The 23,636-nt window shown below is 35.1% G+C and overlaps 3 protein-coding genes and 1 pseudogene across 3 annotated transcripts; 1 reads left to right on the top strand and 3 right to left on the bottom strand.

Annotated features, from left to right (window-relative positions):
- Positions 1 to 2,200: 2,200 nt before the first annotated feature.
- Positions 2,201 to 4,992, bottom strand: LOC110721376 (annotated as a pseudogene).
- Positions 4,993 to 5,252: 260 nt separating this feature from the next.
- On the top strand, positions 5,253 to 6,437 carry LOC110721350 (SKP1-like protein 1A). The gene is made up of 3 exons (XM_021900488.1): positions 5,253 to 5,684; position 5,931; positions 6,210 to 6,437. Exons 1-3 carry the CDS (start codon positions 5,367 to 5,369, stop codon positions 6,380 to 6,382), a joined length of 492 nt encoding a protein of 163 aa, XP_021756180.1. The 5' UTR covers positions 5,253 to 5,366; the 3' UTR covers positions 6,383 to 6,437.
- Positions 6,438 to 8,666: 2,229 nt separating this feature from the next.
- Positions 8,667 to 15,093, bottom strand: LOC110721685 (myosin heavy chain IB-like). Its single transcript, XM_021900886.1, has 9 exons — positions 15,009 to 15,093; positions 14,690 to 14,830; positions 13,011 to 13,091; positions 12,838 to 12,926; positions 12,605 to 12,679; positions 10,783 to 10,847; positions 10,638 to 10,706; positions 10,186 to 10,383; positions 8,667 to 9,051 (listed from the first exon to the last, which is right to left on the bottom strand). Exons 2-9 carry the CDS (start codon positions 14,810 to 14,812, stop codon positions 8,960 to 8,962), a joined length of 792 nt encoding a protein of 263 aa, XP_021756578.1. The 5' UTR covers positions 14,813 to 14,830; positions 15,009 to 15,093; the 3' UTR covers positions 8,667 to 8,959.
- A 3,813-nt stretch (positions 15,094 to 18,906) lies between these two features.
- Positions 18,907 to 22,576, bottom strand: LOC110721684. The gene is made up of 4 exons (XM_021900885.1): positions 22,178 to 22,576; positions 21,186 to 21,288; positions 19,478 to 19,639; positions 18,907 to 19,364 (listed from the first exon to the last, which is right to left on the bottom strand). The coding sequence occupies exons 1-4, from the start codon at positions 22,456 to 22,458 to the stop codon at positions 19,215 to 19,217; spliced, it is 696 nt and encodes a 231-aa protein (XP_021756577.1). The 5' UTR covers positions 22,459 to 22,576; the 3' UTR covers positions 18,907 to 19,214.
- Positions 22,577 to 23,636: the final 1,060 nt, after the last annotated feature.

Here is a 23,636-nt window from a genome sequence, read left to right as displayed (position 1 = left end):
TCACTGGGTAGATCAAAGAAAGTGAGAAAATAATTGTATAAGGAGGATGTTGTCAACATACCCGAGTTAGCCATGTTAATTTTCTAAATTTAGAGAGCATGTTGTCAACTTTGGATCGGGTACAGCTAAATCGGGTCACTTTGGGTATTGAGTTAAGATCCAGTCAATTTCCATTCAGGTCTGATATAGGTCAAAAAATTATGGATTTTAGGACAATTTGGGTAGTTTTTAGGTCCAATTCAAGCACAAGTTGGATCATATTTTGAATATGCACGGAGCATATAATTGAATTTGGAGCTTCTTCTCATGCAATTCTTCCTCATTGTCAAGGTGTTGAGGTTAAAATGTAATATTTATTTTTCGGTTTTTTCACCAAATACCCTTGAGATTTGACATAATTCACCAAATACCACCAACATTTTTCAAATTCACCAAATACTCTTCAGTTTTAGGAAAATGTCACAACATGTCATTAATGACTAACGAACGTTAACACCGTTAGTCATTAAGGCTAATATGCCACGTGACAACATATAATGTTCCCCTTTTAATTTATTTAATTTTAGAATAATTATTTAATTAATTATCAAAAAAAATAAAAACCAAACCCCAGCCACCCACGTCCTCCCCACCACCCGCCGATGGAATTCGACCGCCGGCCCGAACTCCTACCAAACCCCTCCGCGTCGACCCAAAATCCAACCAGATTCCCTCGCCTGTGCTGCTCCCCTTCCCTTGAACCATTGTGTCTCCCTCGACCAAAACCCTCTATCTCTCTCAAAAAACACTCCCTTAACCACCGGCCAGCACCCAAACCCCTCTCCCCCGTGTCGGCTAACTGAATTCGCCTCTCCCGGTACCATCTCCACCTCACTAATCCACCACGTACGCCGAAACCCTAAAACCAAAATCTAGGGTTTCGATTTTGATGTTTTAGGGTTTCGAGGTGCTGGTTTTGGGCAAATTAGGCGGCGGCGACGTGTGGGAAAGGGTTTGGGCTGCCGGCGAAGGTGATGACCGGTGCTAAGGTGGTGGCTGGGGAATTGCGATAAGGTGGTGGCTAGGAAAATCGAGAGGGCGAGGGGAATTCGCCTAAGGTGGTGGCTGGGAATTCGAGAGGGAGAGGTGGTCGGGGTTGAGATTTTCGTCGATGAGTAAGGGGGGATGGTCGCCGGCCGGCCAGGAAGTGGACCAGGCGGCCAGCCCGGGGTAGAGGTCGGGGCTGGGCTAGTGGCAGCAGTGGCTGAGTTGGTGGTGTTTTTTGTTTTTTTTTTTAATTTTTTTAATAATTTTTCCAAAGTTAATTAATTTAATAATTAATATTAATAAGTACTAATTACAAGTTGCCACGTGCCACAATTAACGTTGATGACTAACTGAGTTAACAAAATGACATGTTGTGACATTTTCATAAAATTGAAGAGTATTGGTGAATTTGAAAAATGTTGGTGTTATTCGGTGAATTATGTTAAAACTCAGGGGTATTTGGTGAAAAAACGTTTATTTTTTACTATGCTTTCAATTTTGAAGCCAAAAATAAGCCAGAAAGTTTGTGATGGAAAATGGTAGAATAGTTTTTTTGCTTGATAAACAAATTAACTTTGAATTATTCTCAATCATATGTTTGTACCTTAATGGGTTTTTAATAGAGTAATACGAATTGAAAAAATCACACAATTAATATACTCGTAAAAATAAAAATTAAAAAATTAAAAAAAAAAAAAAAAAAGACCTAATTAGATCTATTTTATTACATATATAGATAGATAATTGTCAGATAATAATAATAAAACTCCTGCCAAAAAAAAATTAACAAAACTAAATTATAGACAAATTCATCTTGCTCTTGGTATCAAAATTTGGAGACCGACTTTGAATCTCGCATGTTCATTTGTAGCTCAAAGTTGTACATCACAAGTAGTACCGACTACCGAGACGGATACGGGGATAATATCTGGGACGGATACAGGTACAAACAGCTGCAAAATTAGAATTTAGATTTATATAAGAAATACAGAGTAATGGTTAAGCTTTATAATTTTATTTTTTTATCAAACAATATTTCAAAGGTAAAAATCCATGAATGCCCAAAAAAATTCGTACAGCAAAAAAAAATCCAACTATTAAATATCATAATAAGCAATTTAAAATTACAGTGACAAATTAATTTAAAAAATCATAATTAAATGAAGTTACCTGGTCATAAATTCTAAAATACTTCTTTGTAAACAACATTGTTTGTAATATGACTGGTGTGACCTTCTTTGTCACAAAAAAGAATTTTCAATCCTTTTTTAGATTTATCCCTTGATACTGCAACATATAGTTGACCATGACTAAAAACAGGCTTTGGTAAATATAGTCCAACATGTGAAAGAGATTGCCCCTGACTCTTATTTATCGTCATAGCAAAACAAAGGGCCAACGGAAATTGCCTTCTCTGTAGTCTGAAATTAAGGTAACCTGATATCTGATGGACTTAATATCATGCGAGGTATGAACACTTTATGCCCAATATTGCGACCTGTGATTATTTTAGCCTCAATTGCATGGTTTCCTAATCGACATACTTGCAATCTAGTACCATTGCACAAGCCTTCTTGTTGGTCAATATTTCTTACAAGCATTACAGGAACACCAACCTTCAGCTTTAACTGGTGATTTGGTAGTCCAGAACACCTGATGCTATTTTAAAAATCAGGAGAATAAACATCACCTTGACATCCTGTAGTCCTATCAGCATTAGAGATACTATCGGAACTAAGGTAAACCTTTTCTTCTCCTTTTACCTTTAATAGCAAGTATTCATTAACCATGTCCACAATTTCATGTGTTGGAGCAAGAATCGCCCTCTCTTGGAAATAATTTGGATCCATTAGATTCTCAAGTATAGAGGGATATGTACACTCAATTATCGAAGCCATAGGATCAGTTGTATCTTTAATGAGGATATCATCTGGTATTTCGATTATTGCTTCCCCATCATTTGGCTCCCCTAAACTCCCATCTCCTACCTTTAGTATCCATTTTGAAAATTCTTTAGCCTCATTTGAAGCTGCATCAAGACATCCATTTTCAAGCCTCATGTTTCTTGTCAATTTTAGCACTTTACAAAAATTCCACAAATAAGAAGAGTTGATGGTGTTGAAAACGATATCCTGTCTAGTTCCCTTTGGAATGGCAGGTAATATTTGTCGAAAGTCACCACCAAAAACAATGACCTTCCCTCCAAATGGTTTATCCAAGCTGTTTTGATCATTAGGAGATTGAAGGATATCCCTTAAACTTTTATCTAAAGCTTCAAAACAGAATTTTTTAGTCATTAGTGCTTCATCCCAGATAATAAGCTTGGTCTTGATCAATAGCTCAGCTAAGTGGGTGCCTGGACGGATGTTGCAGGTTGAGTCTTCATTCACATTTATAGGGATTGTGAATCTAGAATGTGCCGTTCTTCCTCCACTTAGAAGAAGCGATGCAATACCACTTGAGGCAACTATTAATACTACTTCACCTTTTGAACGTATTGCAGCAGACAAAGTTTTCCAAATAAATGTTTTTCCCGTTCCTCCATGGCCATAAATGAAAAAACACCTCCTTCACCCCTGAACAAAGCATTCATGATGTTTGCTCAATATGTAAGCTACGCAAGTATAGGGTAAAAAAGTTATACCAGGTAATCCAAGGATTCTTCGTTGCTTAGAAAGAACATCATCTGATAAAAATTGCCATGTTTGCTCCCACACTAACTCGGGTTTAGATAAACTGTCAGACATTAGAAGCATCACAAAAAGAGATCTTAAGTAACTTGCACTTTCCCAAAAACTTGCTTCTCTTATGGCATCAATGTACTCTTTATCATCATCCAATAAACCTAAAGCATAGCAAGCTTCTTTGAAAGAAGGGTACAATATCCCGTCTACTGTACATATATCTTCATAGCATGTAGGACCTTTGACTTTATTCAATAATATCATCAAATAGTAGAGCTCACCACTGCACAACCTGGAGGAACATGATGAATTCTCCCAATCGAGAAAGTTGGTCTTGCTTCCAACAATATTTTGTAGGAAAATCTACATAAGTCAAATTCCTTGCATCTTCATAGTTTTTATTATAATTCATCCATGCTAAAAACATCGAGTAATCAATGCCAGGTCTATTGATAACAGAATCAATTGTATCTTCATCTTGGGAAACAACATTTTGTTCACCAGGAAGGTGAAAAGACAATCTTTCTAGTGCTGGATATCTATAGTGAATGTTGAATCCAAAAATCCTCCATACAGCCTCACAAGCAGAAATATATCTACAATCATAGTACATTTTGATTTCATCAACAACATCATTATTCTTGTCATTTCCACCAGTAGGACATTGTATTAGACTAGAATTCGGAAAACCTTTTTTATCAAAAGAGTTGTCTATGTCGCCTACAATAAGAGCCGCTACTTCTGATGCAGTAGGTAAATTGTATGCCCTTCCATCAACATCTCTTCTTCCAATGAGCCTTGGCTTGACACCGTCACTTTCATTAGACTCGAATTGATCTTTTGCCATCCGAAATGCTTTAGCTAGAGGATTTTGCTCATCAAGCATCCTCTTTAACTCATTTGTAATATTGATATCATATGCATCAGAACTATTCCCCGAACTTCTCCCAGAACTGAATTATTACACATGCATAATACATAAAATCAATCTTAAACTTGCTGAAATATAAAAAATATTAATGATTATTGTTTAAAATATAATTTAATTATTGAAGATTAAATTTATTACCTCACTGATGACATTCTATTTGAGACTTCATTTTCAATATCATGTATATAAAGCTGCAAGAACTTTGGAGATAACAATATAAAACTTTTATATCAAATGCTAGTAAGATATAAAACAATATAGAATGTAAATAAAAATAAATGAAAAGATACATACTGTTTGAAATTTCTTGCATTGGAGTTCTTTGGCTAAAAATGTCACGTTCATCCACATTTTCGGTATGTGTAAAAACCACTTGATCCATTACTCAACTGATCAATTTTTTGAAGAGCAGCCACTTGTTTTGTTTGAGATGTGCTTACCAAAATACGGGCCTGTAAGTATAATTTTAAAAAATTAATAAAAATCTACAAAATTTATCTTTATGCTAAAAACTCATAAAAAGATAGAGGAAGAATCCTAGTACGAGTAGATGTAAACTTGGTGGGCAAGGACTTACCCCGTATTAGACTAGAATTCGGAAAACTTTTTTATTTTTCCGATAAATTCATTTAGTTTTCTCATCATATTCTCTCATACATCAAACAACTCCTCTCTCTTTAATTTTCTCAACTCTTTCGATCTTTTACCTCTTAACCTAATTAGCAATGGCAGCATCAACCTCTTCTTCATCTTCTTCCAAGAAGATAATCCTTAGGAGTTCTGATAAAGAGACTTTCAACGTCGACGAAAAGGCAGCAATGCTTTCTCAAACCATCAAGAACATGATCGAAGACCTTGGTGATAGCACCGATCCAATTCCGCTACATAATGTTACCTCTAAAATTCTCTCTAAGGTAATCGAGTATTGTAACAAACACGCTGTTGCCGATAACTCCGTAGCTGTAATGTCTGATGATGAACTCAAGCAATGGGATAAGGACTTCCTCAATGTCAACCAAAACACCCTATTTGATCTTATTCTTGTAAGAAACTTTCTTTTACTTTGATCTATTTTCTTTATTTTAATTGATTTGTGATTGACTTTAATTTCTTTCTTTTTCTTAAATTTCTTTCTTTCATTTGTTTTTATTTATTTTGTTGCTTGATTATATGATTAGGGCTAATATATATTAATATGATATAAGTGTATTATTATTATTAAGTCTATTTTTTTTGTGTTACGGTTCAGAAGTTTATGAAATATGATTTCTTTAACAGATCATTATTAGGGTTTATATTATAAAGAATTAATCTTATTGTTTAGGGTTTTGAAATTTATAATATTTAAAGTACGGTTAACTATATTTAAATTATAGTTTAAAATTCATTGATTATTTGTGAAAGTATCTTTATTTGACGAGTCAATTCATGTCACTAAGCTACATATGTTAAGTCATAGTGTCATACGTGTTTTTCTTTACAAAGATTTGTGGTTTTTTTTTTCTTTTGAAGAATTATGTGGTTAACTAATGAAGAATTAATTAATTATTTTGTTGATGAATTGTAAGCTGCAAACTACATGGATATTAAGGGATTGCTTGATTTAACTTGTCAATGTGTGGCCGATATGATTAAAGGAAAATCACCGGAAGAGATAAGGAAGCACTTCAACATCGTGAATGATTATACACCCGAAGAAGAGGAAGAAGTTCGAAGGGAGAATCAATGGGCATTCGAGTGATAGATTGGAAATTACTAGAATAACTCCATCATTATATTTCGTTCTTTTTATTTCAAACTATGTCTTAATCAGTTTAATTCTTTGATAAGTATAGTGAAGTACACTATATACATTGCATTACTTTAATGAAAACCAAAATTTTATACTTTAATCATTTAGCTTGCTATCTCGAAAAATTCAGTAATATATGGCTGATCAAAAGTTTGACAACAATAATGTATTTCATAATCTAACATATATTTTATTTCAAAATTTTGAAAATTCAGAAACTACATCAAAATAATATTGATTTGAAAGAAATTAAGTAGTCAATGACGAACTTATTTCATAATTTGTAATTCTTATTCGGTAAAAATCACAACTGGTCAATTAAAAAAGACAGAGTAAGATCTATAAACAATAAAAAAGAAATTAAAAATTGTGTGTCAAGCTCTTAATTACTCCCATCGTTCTATGAGAAATTTTTTTCTCACTCTTTAGTGTTGGTCCATGAAATTTTCACATTTAGTTTATTCTTCTTTGTCAAAAAAACACTATTAATTATTTACCCCAACTTGCACATTTTTTGCGACTACTTTTCTAATTACAATTTATCTAGCTCTATCTTCGATCTTAAAATAATCACATGTAACATTACATATCTTTTGCTAGGCATGTGTTTCTACAATAAAACTTCATGGAATTGAGAGGGAATAGATTTTAGGTCTCATGGATAACATATGAATTGTATTATGGTCTGTTATTATAGTCTGCTTCAAATCATCCTTATGAGAATGATGACATATGAATTGTATAGTGATTGTTTTGTAATATTTTCTATGTTTTATCTTAGTGCACAAACTTATAGTGTTTTACCCTATTCAATCAAGTCTCTTAGACCATATTTTTTACGTATTAAGAAATAACATAATCATGTAAGATCTTGTTAAATTAGTCTCGACATAAACTTTTAATATATCAATTTTTTTAATAATTTTTACTAATTGCTATTGGATCAAAGAGATTAATAGTCATATACTCATATATGTGCATTAACAAGTTGAAATAAAAATCCAAAAATCCTACTTATTCACAAAAATAAAGGAAGTCTATTAGCTTAGATTTCTTTCCAAAAAAAATTGAAGGAAAGTTTAATTTATAGTACTAGTTAGAGAAAAGTTTGTAGTATACACAAATTCTGATATGTGGCCAGTGGCTTATTGATTCCCTTACCCTTTCCTAGTAACTTTTTTTCCACAATCGCCGCCACCCTAGCCTTCCTTACTAGCAAATCACCACCAAAAACCCACATCAACCACCACGAAAATGCATCCCTGCCCACCTGAAACACCATTTTCACCCTAAAAAATCCACTCCCACCCACCGGAAACCTCGCCTCCTTCCTCGAATTACCACCATTGTCGCCAAACAACACACCCTCACCCCGAAAAGCAACCCGACCACCCATAAAAATAAAAACCTAGATCTAAGAGAAAAAGTGAGAGGCAATCACTGGTGGCCGGGGTGGTGCAAACGTGCGGTGGAGCATTTAAGTTTAGTGTTGGTTGGTGCTAGCTAGTGTGTTTGTAGACGTGAGGAGGTGGAGGTGGGTTGAGAGGGGAGGAGTTTGGTGGTTTCACGAAAGAGAGGGAAGGGTTTTTTTTTTCTCCTCTTTTAAACAAACAACAAAAATCATGACTTTTTCTTTCCTTTCTCCCTCATTCCCTTCCTTAATCTCATACCCTTGCCCTTTAGTTTACCAAACTATAAGAGATAGAATGTTCAACTTTGAGGCTCATTGAAGTCCTTATAAACATGCTAGAGCCTCTTGATGCAATGCTGCGTTATCCTTACCAAATTTGTATCCTCCAATAATTCGATCTACAGCCCACAAGTTCGATCATTATCAAAGCACCATCCCATTTTAGCTCATTATGTATCTTCAAACCATTAGCCATCTATCCCCATTGTAGTCATACATGTGCCTGAAATGTTGAACCCCATATGAGCTGCGTAAAATTTAGGCAATGACTCCAAAGAGTACCAATGAAGGTAGCAACACGGGCACTTGAAATCCCTTTTTGACTAATTAAATAGTAGTCATACACAGACTAAGGTTGTAATCTTCGTAAATAGTAGCTATACACAGACTAAGGACAGCCTTGAGAGCCGACCAAAGACACTCCTCAGAGAGCTATTTACATCATACAATAGTTCCCTAACTGCATTGCATTTATCAGCATTGATAGCTGGAGTTAATTTGTGTGAGGATGGTAATGCTGTGACGATCAGAATCCTGCCAACGTAAACAATAAAAGAATGCACTGCTCACCAATGTAATAAGGAACAAAATACATTTACCGAAACAAATAACTCAACCTACTCTTCTAGATAAGAAAAAGGAAAAATTGCCACAAATTGGACTACACGAAACTTTAATCTAAACTACAGTCTATAATGGTACACATTCACGATGTCCTAAAAAGTACAATTAGTTAACAACAAAAAAGAAACCAATGTCAAACATAGAGACAGAGCAGGCATTACACACTTTCAAAACAGGTACCCCTGCACATTATCTGTTCAAAGGAAGGGCAATTAAGAATCTCCAGCAGCAACCGGAGCAGGGCCATTGGAACGCCCACCTCGGCCACCCCTTCCACGACTGCCTCCCCTTCCGCGACCACGACCTATAATGCATTAAAAACACAATCATATATATGAGACTCGTATCAGTCTGTCTTGGTAGCAATTAATTCAATCCCGTCATGACTATAGAGTATAGACAACAGAAACTTAAAAACAGACAGCCAGGTCTTACCCCCACCAAGTAACAGAAAAGAAAATAAATGCCAGATGAACAGCCCTTAACAAGTGCAGGCTGTGCAACTGCACAAGACCCATATGTTGTTGGGCCGTTGGGGCCTCAAATCAGTGTAAGAATATAATACAACAATTGCAACTTTTATGTAAATGCTAGAGTGTAGCTCGATGGTCAAGCGTTTATGCATTTTAGAAAGCAGTCCAAGGACCGATTATTGTGAGAATCACTCTTTTGCGCCTAGATTGCTTTTTTTTTTTTTTTTTTTTTTCCACACAACCAATTAATTCATTCATTCATCATTCCCCTTAGTAACTATTACATATCCCATAGTCATGAAAGCAACATAAATAATTACACATAGTAATAAATGTCTGCTAAGCTTCATATATTCGTTATCCTACTTTCCTCGTCACCAATGAGCAACACTCTAAAATTTTCTTGAACTAAAATTATATACAGAGTACACATAAATCTAACAAATACATTGAATCAAATCAGCCAAACCAACAACAAAACAAAATCAATAAAAAGTAAAAACAAGGAAATCTAAAGCAACATGAGCACAAAAATCCTATTTGCTAGATTAAAAAGTGTAAAAAATGACAAATGGTCTCGGAAGGGATTGATCTTATGTTTCAAGTATTATCCATTTATCCCTTAGACTTTTAACCATCATCCACTATTTACTAGCAATGGCAATTGTTGAAAAGTTGCATTTAATTTTATATGGTAAATTGAACAAGGGCCCAATTTATTCTTAAACGCACATTTGCACAAGGTCTCCAGTCCTCCATAATCACTGGGACGGCCCTATTGAAAATCTACATACATGGACAGGCCTTTTTTGAAATTGCTACCCACCTATTGTAGGTGGGGCATGGACAGGCCTAATAGCATATCATCAGAAAAATTGTATAAAGGACCTAATGGACCTAATTCTATGAGCTTCTGTTCAACTCAACAAGCATATGAAAGTTATAGACAGCCAAGGAAGAATTACCACGGCCTTGGACAGGTGGTGGGCCTCGCACATAACCTCCTGCATCTTGCTGGGGATCTACCATAGGACCATTATAATTGAACCCTCCCCTTCCACGGCCACGAAAGCCACGGCCCCTTCCTCTGCCCCTACCCCTGGGATAGCCTCGGTTCTGATCCCAGCCTCCATCATCATAATCAGCAGACATAAATCCATTGCCTGAAATAGATCATCATTATGTTCCCAAATGTTAATATGTAACAGACTACCTTTTCAAAATAATTAACAGTCTCTCCTAATGAAAGACAGATTTTTAACTACAATAACATTGGACAAATAAAACCTGCTTCATCAATTTTACAAAGTAAGGTACACCAAAAAAACATATGTTCCAAAGGAGAGGCTTGTACACAATCCGACTATCCGAGTCTAAAAATATATAATTACTATTAAAGGGATGCAGAAAAACAAACCTGGTGGACCTCTGCCCCTTCCCCTTCCTCTACCACCACGACCCCGGCCTCGGGCATTCGGAGAGCCCTCTAAAAAATTAGGTGTTCAAAATTAGGAATGTTAATAAAAATCTTTGACAATCAACTCATGGTAGACATATAATACCTCCTTCATAATAATCATAATCATTTGATGCTTTCACTTGATCAGCGGGCAATGGAGGTTGATACCTATAAAATAATACAAAGAAAGAGATCTGTTATAAGATAAACAGGACATTACAAAACAATCCACAAGAAACATAATCTCACAAAAGTCAAAACTCAAATCTAATATTCCAAAAAAATGAAAGAAAGGTTTGGGAATGAATTAGTTCAGATGGCGATTGAAGTTCTATGAAACAAGTATGATCATGAATTCAGGAAGAGATAAAAGACAGTAAAAGACTCCTACAAAATACTGTAGCTAAAGTATCTATCAACTCTAGTTTTAACACCTGACAATTTCACTATTACACTAGATAAGAAAAGGAATAAAAAGAAAAGGATTATCAGGTAGAATCTCCCACTGATATTGGGTACAACCCCAACCAAAGCCAGGAATACTGTAAATTACATGAAATTTAATTCACAGGAAAGAAAGTAACATTTATCAGTTATTAAATCATCAACTATACATTTTTACAGACTAACATCATCCTTTTTCTTCCAGCCTGTGTCACAACAAATTTAACAACTTAATATTACAAAAACAAATGATGGAGATTTATAGGGTGCCAAGAGAGGAAATGATGAGACAAATGATGGAGTTTTATAGGGTAAAGAAGAAGGATCTTCATATGGTCTTTATTGATTTGGAGAAGGCATATGATAAGGTGCCAAGAGAGGTACTTTGGTGGGCAATGTTGAAGAAAGGTATCCCACGTAGGTACGTGGACCTGGTTAAGGATATGTATCGGATGTGTCAACAAATGTGAGGACATGTGGAGGGTTGACAAAAGATTTCCCTATTACAATCAGATTACATCAAGGGTCTGCATTAAGCCATTTTCTTTTTGCAACAATCCTAGATGAAGTAACTAGACCAATTCAAGATGAGGTTCCATGGTGTTTATTATTCGCTGATGATATCGTTTTGGTGGATGAAACCAAGGATGGGGTTAATGCCAAGTTGAAGCAATGGAGGCAAAGGTTGGGATACAGAGGGTTTAAGCTAAGTCAGAGTATGACTGAATATTTGGTATGTCGCTTTGGTACTAAGATGGGGACAAGTAATGTAGTGGTGAGTTTGGATGGAAGGGTTTGGCCATGACTGATTGTTTTTAGTATCTTGGGTCGATCATCCAGAAGAATGGGGACATTGATCTAGACGTGGCCCATAGGATTAAGTCGTGGTGGCTTAAATAGGGAGCGGTCACGGGAGTGTTATGTGACAGAAGCATTCCCTTACAATTGAAGGGGAAATTCTACAGGACTGCCATAAGACCAGTGTTGCTCTATGGTACAGAATGTTGGGCTTCTAAGAAAGAGCACATTAAAAAGATGAAGGTTACGGAAATGCGCATGTTAAGGTGGATGTGTAGGAACACTCTAAGAGATAGAATCAGAAATAAGGTTATCCGCAAGAAAGTAGGTGTGGCAGGCATTGCAGAGAAAATAAGGGAAAATCGTTTGCGTTAGTTTAGGCATGTAAGACGTAGACCCGAGGGTGCACCGGTCCGGAGAGTGGAAGAGTGGGACCATGGAGGGGTTAAACAAGGGAGAGGGAGACCGAAAATGACTTGGTTGGAAGGAGTTAGGAAAGATATGAAATTTATGGATTTGCAAGAGGTAAAGCATTGGATCATAAGAGATGGAGGAGGAAGATCCATGTCCATGACTACACGGAATAATCAAATTTGGTTCATGTTAGCCAACTCACTTAAGGGATTAAGGCTTGATTGATTAATTAATATTACAAAAACAGTAAGCAGCAAATGCCAACTTACCCAATTGCAGATGTGTCCTTCTCATTCTTTGAAAGGGTAATAGTAATCATCGAAACATGCCTCGTGGTTTCAATACTGCAATAACAAATGTGAAAATCAGAGCACAGGCGATACAAATAAATGCATGTTGTGAAATCAAAGCAACAACAAATTTAACTCAAACCTAGACAAGAAGAAATAGGTACAAAGAAAGGTAAAATTAGCCTGCTCAAAACATATGAGAGAATTCTTACATATTAAGACCTTCCTCTAATGGTTCCCATGTATCAGTGATACCTGTGGATCCAATCGATGTGATTTGGTGCAAGCCAACGATTCTTCTCTGCAAATGAGTATATAATAGTATAAAATGACTAAGTACTTTGAGCCAGAAACTCAGAAAGATTATGAATGAAATAAGAAATACCTTAATCAGCTCCACAATTGTCACAGTCTTGTTAATTGCTCTACCCATAGCCTTAAACACAATTTCATCTGAACCTTTCTCCTGAAATTAAGACAAGAATAAAACTTAGAAATCTTACACAACAGAAACATCACAAAATGCTTTCAAGGAGACAAGAATGAATATCAAGAAAAGAAATGCCTTTGCAAAGTCACCACCAACACATTAAATTGTAAATAAACAGAACCAAACCCAAACTACATGTGAATGTTTAAGGTAAATGTAGTGAACATCTTCAATGTCAAAGAAAATCTATTATCTAACTAAACACCATATTTATTGGTCAACACAATGGTTTCCAGGGGTTAGAAATCAGAGCTGGTGTGTTAGAAAACTACTACTCAGTTTGACAAAGCTATGGAAGTTTTTGGGAGACAGGTGGTTACATGATAGCAGAATGTGCTGGGCACCTACAAAGAGAGCTCAACAAAAATGACATTCCACAACATTCCACGAGAGAATTATTTTTTATGGTAAAAATACAAAATTTGCTCCACATTTCCATATTAGCAGTAAATAAGTAACAGGGAAATCAAATCAACTCAACAAACTCTCAAATGAATTAAGATCCAAACTTGTTGACCATCAAAGTCCACTTGCACTTTTTTCTGTCTAATGCCAGCCCAAATTTATAAGCTATGTTTTCTATCCATATTGCAATTCTAACAAACAAAATTTCCATCTTTAATGTACCTATCCTCAAAGCATCTAAAGACCAAATGAAAGGCCACTAACCGAATCAACAGATATGTAACGTAGAGCAAGAAGAGTTAGGAAACAAAAGGCACATGTTTCTAATCAAGAAAATGGCCAAAACCTCCAAAATGATTCAGCTGCCCTCAGTTCATTTCCCTCCAAGCACTCCACTTTCTCACCTCACCTTATTTGCATATGTTACGCTCAATCCCTCCTGGCTCTTCCGTTTACACAAGTTTTACTCTTCACTTCTCTCCTCACTGATTCCTACCTCAGCCAAGTTGTCCTGCACCCAAGTTGTGGCCCAAACTTCCAACAGACATTTTCTTCCTTCATATTGCACAGCACCCAGAAATCAAATGTGTTTTCTACTCCCTTTGTTCATAAATAACAGTGCTACCCAACAAAAAGTAGTCGAATATCCTAAACTAGTGACGGGATATGATTGGATTTTCCGAGCTGCACTTACCAGTGTAATCAGAATGGTAAGAGAAATTATCAACAAATTATTATTAAAAATCTCAGTGAATTCATGTTTTCTCTTTCACAACAAGAACTTCAGATAAATTACAACTCCTCCATCAATCCAACTTTAGTGGTCACATTATTAGTTCAAATTACACTATCAACACGACTATTAACTGCTGGGCGAGGTAGTCTAAAGTTGAGGCCAATTCACAACACCACCATTTATCCCAAAACCTCAACATTAAAGCATCAATTTGGGAAAAAGGAAAAAGGAAAAAATTAAAAAATAAGACCTTTTTACAAAATAAAATTCAAACAAGCACCTAATAGATAATTCACTTAATTATATAAAATTAACCTAGTACAATAATTAATTACAATAAACAACAAAGTATCAACCAAATGTACAAATTCATCCAAAAAAAACACCTAAATTTTTTTAAAATTGCTAATTAATTATGAAAAAAAAAAAAAACCTGAAGAAGAGTCATGGCGTAAGTGATATAGCTGCGCATCCTGCCTTGACTAGTAATGCGAATCTCATTTTCATCAATCGGAGTTTCCACTTTCGGCTTCTCAACCTTTACGTATTGTTCCATTTTCTCTGTTTTTTTTTTCTGCAACAAAAAAGTTAATTTATTTTAATTATAAAAAACCAAAATTAATCCACAAAAAATTCAAAAAAATTAATTAAATTAAACAATAACAGAGGAAAATTGAAGGAGAAAAGTTTGAATCTGGGTTTAAAAAAAAAAAAAAAAAAAAAAAAAAAAAAAAAGAGAAAATGAAGAAAACCTTGAAGAGTAAGAGAAGGGAGCCCTGATGTTCGGCTTTGTATCTTCTTTTTCAGCCCTAAAACTGCTGACTGGCTTCTTCTATTGCTTTTATACTCCTTTCAAAACTACCCTAACCACCTTCTTTTGAACGGTTTAATCCGGTTTTTTCTTTATTCAATGGCCGGTTCGAGTTGGTGTCTTTTGCCGGTTTAATATTTTTAATCCCTAATAAGAACAAACTCTTTATTCTCTAGGAGTTTCTTAGCATGGCAAGGACTTTGATCAACTTAAAGTTACAATTATATTGTTTTATGACAAGGTTAGATTTGGGGATTAAACTTTAGGGGACATTAAAGGGGATATTTATTATGTTGATTTTAATAAGTTGTGAAATATTTTTTTTGGGGTTAGATTTTGGGTTAGCTCGAAAAGATAAAATAAAAAAAAATAAAATAACTTTTTATATGTGGAATAAGAGCAACTACAATAATTGTACATAGTACGGGTGTTCAAAAATATCTTATCCGAAAATTCGATGATCCAACTCGAAATTCTAGATATTTGAAAATTTCGAATTGGTTTGAATCTTAATTTCTCCGATCCGTAATATTCGAATATCTGAATTTTGAATCAATCCAATATCCGAAACTGAACAATCCTAGTCAATAGGGACTTGCTTGCTTCAAAAGTCCCTTACTAACTTGACTATTGGGGCTTAAAAATAAAATTAGTGACAAGCTAGTTTATTTTGCTTGAGAAAAAGTTTAGAAATTTGAAATATTAACAAAATGGAATCTAAAAGCTATTTAAGATATCAAAGTGTTTTTTTTTTTCAGGGAGATATCAAAGCTTATTTAATTAATAAGCTACCCATACTTTCTAACTATAGGGGAAAAACTAGCTATAAAAGTATAAAGAGGGTTAGCTTGAAATTCTATGTGGCATGACAAGCTAATATGACAATTAGCAAGCTTAAGTTCCAATCAAATCTAATATAATTATAGTGCAATATAGTATCTTAGTATTATGTACATAATTGTTATGTAATAGTAATGGATGAACTACATAATAATTTTCTTACTACTAGTTAATTTATTTATATATAGTTCTTAAATTATACTTTGTAGTTATTAGTAATGACTTTACAAATAATAGCAATAGTTAAAGAGTTTATAAAAAGTTCAAACTAGATTCAATCATTCAATCAGTTTTAATAATTTTAGTTACATTTAGATTCTAGTATATGCCATCAGTCTCAATTATTGAAACAAAAGTCCTTAATTTCATCGCAACTTTTTGTGCTTCATAGGTTAATCACTTATGGTACCGTATTCCATGTTAATTAAACACATTTTTATTACTTGTAATTGATTTAATTTCATTATGTATGCCACATTAGATGAATAATTGATGTTATTTCATTGTGTTTATTACTTTAGATTTTTTTTTATTTTTTTATTTTTTATTTTGAGTGTAGAGAGAGCCAATAAAGCAAACATTGTAGACGAGATTTAATCTTAAGTATTGAGTAACAAACCTCGAGACTTTAACCAACTAGCTTTAACCAACTAAGTTAGTTGATCATTTACTGAATCCTTCAGATGAATACCAACTACGATCTACGAACAAAACATAGTATGTTCTTGTAGCAAAATTTTAGGGGAAATTTCAAAGAGTTGTTTAAAAATCCTTTTCACTTGAGTGCCTTAGGCCCTGTTCTTTTGAGTTGTTCTGTTCTATTCTGCTCTGCTTTGCCCTGCTCTACTCTGCTCTGCTCTGCTCTGCTTAAAAATAATTATTAATATTTAACATTTAATAATAATAACTAATATTTATAAATAATTAATAATAATTAATATTTAATAATAATAATAATAATTAATATTTTATAAATAATAATAATTAATATACAATATTAATTGATAATAATAACTAATATTTAATGATAATAATTAATATTTTATATCATTTAACACATTTTCTAATGTTATAAGAAGAGTAAAAAAATCTTTAAAAAAATAAAATAATAATAATAATAATAAAATCAGAGACACTTTTGATGTATGTCTTCAGGCCTGGTATTTGGATGATGGCACTGTTATTGGTGACACGTAGGTGGTGGGGAAGGTTCTGCAGTTGATTATGAAGGAAGGGTCTCGTTTTGGGTTATATCTTAACGTGGAAAAAACTGAAATTTTCTGGCCTACAGAAGACCCTCGAAGCAAGCTTGTGGGTGTCTTTCCACCTAATATTGCTCGACCTTGCATGGTGTTAAGTTGCTTGGTGGTCCCGCTAGTTTCGATTCCGGTTTTAGTGGTGAGCTTGCGATGGAGAGGGTGACCAAGACCATTGCGCTTATGGATAAGGTAGCTATGCTTGATGATCCTCGGTGTGAGCTGTTGTTACTTAGGGCATGTACCGAAGTTTTTAAACTCTACTTTGCTTTACGTACTTGTCCTCCTAGTACTTTTGAGGTGGCTCAGCGCACTTTCGACGAGGCTCTTCGATCTTCTCTGGAACGTAACGTTACTTCTTCGGGGCCTGGGTTTGGCGATTGGCAGTGGCGGCTTGCCACCTTACCATTTGTGTTTGGCAGACTTGGTGTTTATTCCGCAGGTGATGTTCGTCATTATGCTTTTCTTGCCTCTCGGTTACAGTCTGCTGGGTTGCAGACAAAGCTTCTACGGCATGCTGGTGTTGTTGGCCTTGGTCGAGCCTTTGAGGATGCGTTGAGTCTGTTTAATGGAACGATTGAGTCTGACATTTTGAGTAATCCTAGTGAGGTCGGTGCCCCTAAACTCATGAAGAAATTGGCAAATATATACTTCACAAAGGTTACCGCTTCTACGGAAGCCACCTTCTCTTTATCTCCACGACAATTAGCATTGTGGAAATCACAGCAGGGAGATCACACCTTCGCTTGGCTTCGGGTGGTTCCTATTTCAGGGTTGGGTCAGACAATGAACGCAAAGACTTACCGATATGTGTCGTGCTATGGCTTGGGTGTTCCATTGTTCTCTGCCTCGACGCCGTGCTCTGCTTGTTCAAGGGTTTTCACCAGGGATATTTTCGGTGATCACACGGTGTCATGTGCTGGTATGGTGGGTATTAAACATCGGCATAATGTTGTTCGGGATACCCTTGCTAATGTTTGTTATCGATATGGGATTTCAGCTAGAAAAGAGGTTGACATTGGGATGTCTGGAGGGAACGACGGGGCCTCAGACCTGTAGATGTGTTACTTTATTCCTGGGATTGGGGTTGCGATGTCTGTGTTGACTTGACAAGGTCTTCTCCTTTGACACAGTCTGGGTTATCTGACTTTGTTCTTGGGCGGGTTGTGGCTGATGCGACTCATCGGAAGCGGGTCAAGTACGAATCCAGTTGTTAGGCAATTGGATATGACTTCCTTCCTTTCTCTTTCTCTTCACTTGGGGAATTAGATAAAGGGGTGGTTGCATTGCTGAAGCGGATCCAGAAATTCTCGAAGACTCAAGACATTGGGACACGTGCTGCAACTCATATCTTCACTAGGATAGGATTTGCAATAGCTAGAGGAGTGGGGGCCCAGATTGTATCTCGGCTTCCCACTAATTTTTTGTAGGTTGTATGACATTATCTGTCTTTTATATATAAAAATATATATAATAAATGATAATAATGCGATAATAATAATAATAATAATAATAATAATAATAATAATAATAATAATAATAATAATAATAATAATAATAATAATGAAATATGCTCTGCCCTGCTCTACTAAAATCTCTTCTGCTCTGCCTAGAAGCTCAAAAGAACAAGGCCTAAGTACAACTTAAACACAAAAGAACTTAATTGAATCCTCCCATTGAGTAAACTCGAGTTCCTAGTTGTCTAATTCGGCTATGTGATGCTCCAACTTTAGATGTCCTACATAAAGAACAAGTATTCACAATTCATTTGCAAAAAGTTCCAAGCAGTCGACCCAGATTTGGCCCTTAAATGGACAATCAATTATTCTATCTAGTCATTTGATATACTTGAGAGTTGGCACTTTAATCCTTATGTACTCTGTTGATTATATACTCCGTATTCAAGTTTGCTAGAATATAACAGGTACAACAAACATTCAAGTTGGAAACTAACTTCAAACATGACAATCTGCAATAGGGAATTGATCTACATATTTCGAGAAGTTCCCCATCCAGTCATCCTCATTAATGCTGAGGTACTAAGATTCGTACTACATATATTCATATTCCCTCTTTGAAGTAACAAGTGGATCAATGATCTTCCTCCATCCATTGTAATCTATTGGAGAGCCGACATCAGGCAAAGGAAAGCCATTCACATAAAAAGCCGGAGTTCCAAAGACACCTCTTGAACAACCATACTGCATGTACAGTACAGATGCGATGAGCACAATAGAAAGCAAACTTTTGACAGGGATTAGAGCGATTTTAAACAAGAGAGTAGGAGTTTAAGGAACTTTGATGGCTTATATACCTTGAATGAAACCCTTGTTTTGAGATCAGTCTTCCTGTCGTTGAAGCCAGATTTTACATCAGAGTAATAGGCATGACCTACAGATTTTGTTACAAAGTTGACAATGTGATCTAAAATCTCATTTCTCGTCATGCTGCTAGTCTGTTTGTTGTAGAACTTATTCTGTATCACACATATAGCAAGGCTTAATTAGCAAGAAACAACAAATCATAGTACATATTGATTCTCTACATCACAAACCTCCAAACACATGTCCAGTATGTGTTCAAAATAAAGATCTTCAATTATATATAGCATACAGTTGTAGCTATAGCTCATTTGATAATTAGAAGGAAGAAAACTATACGTAAGACACAGACATCTATATCTATACTAATATATTAGAAGGCGTTTATAAAAACGTCCATGTGCCACATAGATCCTTTTAAATTACGCCATGTCACTGCACGAACACTTCATGACGCCACATCACCTACCCACCATGTCTTTATGTCACACCATCACTGAATAAACCTTACTTCATATAAAAATATAAGATTAAGGGGATTCGAACACCCAACCACTTATAACAAAGTTGACTATTTAACCATCTTAGCCCATTATCAAGCATGTTATAAATATGAAAAAGAAATGTACATATTGTAAACCACATGATTTAATTATCAAAAAAAAAAAAAAAAAAAAAAAAACACATTCAATAATGTCGATTTCAGATTTCAAAATTCTAAGAAAAAAAAGTTACCCCAATTGCACAATTACAAAAGTAGCAACCCGGGGCAACGCCCGGGCTACTCGTTGAAATCTAAAAAGAAGGGAGGCCATGTAACCCAACAGTAAACCAAATTGCAAATATAACAAAACACCATACTTGAGTGATGACTTGGTTCAATAAATCAGTTGGTAACAAAGTAACAAACTAGTAGTGTATTTAAAGACCACCTTCTGTTAAACACGTGATTTAATTAATCAATACTTCTAATTTTATAGAAGGGAGTAACAGCTAAACTATAGTTGAAAATCTTGCACAACTACTCTCAGAAATTTCTGGTTTCAGAAACTTTCACAGACAAATATATTTTGTTGCTACTATTAAACTAGATACCCACATGACTTATCTTGAACTCCTATAGCTGTGTCATCAATTTGGAGGAGGGGAGGGAGGGGGCAGGGATCATAGCTCATAAATCACATGTAGCAGCACAATACTACATCTTACAGATAACAAATTAAATTCACATTAGTTGTTTCAAGCAGATTTGGTCTTTTAGTTGTACATACTACATTCTACTAAAATCCTCTAAGCTTCAACTTCACAACAGAATCAAGCAGGGGCTAAATTCCAGCCATGGTAGGAAAAGACATGAACTTTCAATCAAGTCATTAAGTATGGGACCAGATATTGCACAGCCAATGAGCCTAACACTGATAATTAATGACAGATCCATCAATCTTGCAACCTCAAATGGTTACAGTGTTGCACCAAATCGCAAATAGACCACAACAAACAATTCCAATTTTCCAGAGAGGACACGTCGTTCATAAAATCTCAAATTGAAGAACACATAATAAAACAATTCCAAAACAGCAATGCAGAAACAGTTACAATTCAGGCAGAGAGCTGGGCTAATCACGAAATTTATACTAGAAACAACATATATGACTGAATTCAAGAAACATATGAAGAGAAAAACCATCAAGAGCATTTTACCTGATCTTTAAAGAAACTTTCCCATAAGGGGTATGTTGCAGAACTGTTCAATTCATTATCAATATGCAATGCTCGAGACGTTGCAAACGCATTATCATGGTACCTGAAATACAATCACAATAGCATCAACATCACAAATAAGACATTATGAAGGCGAAGGATTTCCAATAGATTTTGTTCTGACAAAACCCCTACACCAATAAAAACGGTTTTGAGCTATAGAACCTAATTTGTCTATAAATTGATCAAAATACATTTCTTAATTTAAGATACATATGCTCATAATCATGGTAGTATGGTACTAACTACCAAGTTTGTTTTTTTTTTTTTTCTAAAGAATACTAATTTCCTAAAGTAAACATGAATTATTGTTTTTCCTTATCAAAGATTTCATGTCAACACTTCGTGTTCTTTAAGATAATGTTCTTTTAAGTCATCTGGAAATCAAATCTCTTATACTATTTAGTATACAATGTCCATCTTAAACCCGTAATTTTACACTCGATTGTAGGATAGATATCCCGTTTCTAATCCTCCTAGACTAATTAGGGAGTCAATTTTGTGCGATTCAAGCCCTTTTCAAATCCCATTTAAGGCATGATATAGACTTGAATATGGCGACAATATTGTAGTTGTGAAAATTTAGTCAGAAATCAATGCATTGACTCATCTACTCCAACCTCCTTCTAGTAAGATAATAAACCAAGATTGTTCTCTTACAATGTACTGCTTTGATTTTAATCAATCCAACTTCAAAATCAGTAATTGGGATTATTGGTCTATAAATTTTAAATTAAACCCATTTACTTAATCTTACAATCAATTCCCAATAAAGGTAATAAGAACCCGACATCAATTGAGTGTGTGACGCATCATACAAAACACGAGCAAAGCCAATCAAATTGAAAATCAAAGAAATACCCAGAAAAATAATGTCATTGATAAACACTAAAATGGAAGCAACACTAAAAAATTTGAAAGGGTGGACTTACGGAAGAGGGAAAGGATGAACAACAAGGGAGATTTTGTAGCCATAAAAATGAAGAGCTTGTTTGAGAGGAGGCCAAGCATCACGAGAATCTGGGCAAACAGGGTCAAAGAAAGCTTCAAGTAAAATACTTTCTGGGTTAAATTTCTTGGGATTTCCATACACAAATCCATCGAATTTTGCAGGAATTAATTGAGCATGAACTACCCATTTTGATTGGGGATGAATAATTGTAATAATCAGATTAAGAAGAAGAAAGGAAAGAATTGTGAATTGGGCCCGCATTTTGTTTCTCTAATCTGTTTGACAATATTATGTCCAGGTTCGAGTTGGGAGCTATTTATGGTCGAGAAAATTGAAAAACAAAAGGCGTGGAAGGTAACAAGTAGAGTACACAGATGCATGCGTATGAATGATCAGTAGATGCGCACAAGTGCGCAATACAAAGAAGCACGCGTCATTTGCAACAATCACAGACCCCCATCATATGTATTTCTTGTCAAAAGTTGACCCGATTCAACATGATCCGTATTGAATCATCTAATTTAGCGAATACTTTTAATACCGTATAAATCTTACTTGTAATATAAATCTTACTATGATAAATTAAAAAATTTAATGAACCTACACTTTGAACTTAAAATTTTAAATTTATACTTTATTAGCATGTTTTAAGATTGGTGCGATTTTACATATTTACTTCTTCATTGAAACACCACTATCATATCAAGCCAAATTAAGTTAGATATATGCTTGCTCAGGTACAATTTAGGCTCATGTCGAGTCATATACAAGTTAGGTGATGTTGGATTTTGGTTAAAGTAGTTTAGGTTGTAGACGGCGGTTTAAAGGCTTTAACCCGATGTCTTAAAGCATGTTACTTCCGCTTGACATTGAACAGACAATTTTATATATTAGACTAGCTAAAATCCCGTACAACGCACGGATTTTATTACAAAAATTTATAATGAATTGTTAATTCAATCACACAGAGTAATAATTTACCAAAAGAAAAATATATTTTATATTTTAAATAAAAAAATAGAATTTGAAATTATATTTTAGTTGAATATATATGGTAAATATATTATGGATCAACAACTTTTTGGTGCAGCAGGCCACACCGTGTGGCAAGGGTTACCCGAGTATTTTGTTAGGGGGTTACCCGAGTTATTTAGTCAGGGGTTACTCTAGTTACTCGGTCAGGGGTTACTTGAGGGGTTCGGACAGGGGTTACTCGAGGGGTTCACTCAATCAAGGGTTACTTGAGGGGTTACTCGGTCAGGAGTTACTCGAGTTACTCAGTCAAGGGTTACTCGAGTTACTCGGTTAGGGTTACTCGAGGGGTTACTCGGTCATGGGTTACTCGAGTAGGAGTTATTTAAGGAGTTCGGTCAAGGGTTACTTAAGAAGTTCGGTCAGAGGTTACTCGATCAGGGGTTACTTGAGGGGTTACTCAGTCA

This window comes from Chenopodium quinoa, unplaced genomic scaffold, assembly GCF_001683475.1.
Source record: "Chenopodium quinoa cultivar QQ74 unplaced genomic scaffold, ASM168347v1, whole genome shotgun sequence".
Taxonomy (NCBI): Eukaryota; Viridiplantae; Streptophyta; class Magnoliopsida; order Caryophyllales; family Amaranthaceae; genus Chenopodium; species Chenopodium quinoa.
Note: the sequence above shows the minus strand (reverse complement) of the source record. Positions and strands in the feature narration are given on the sequence as shown.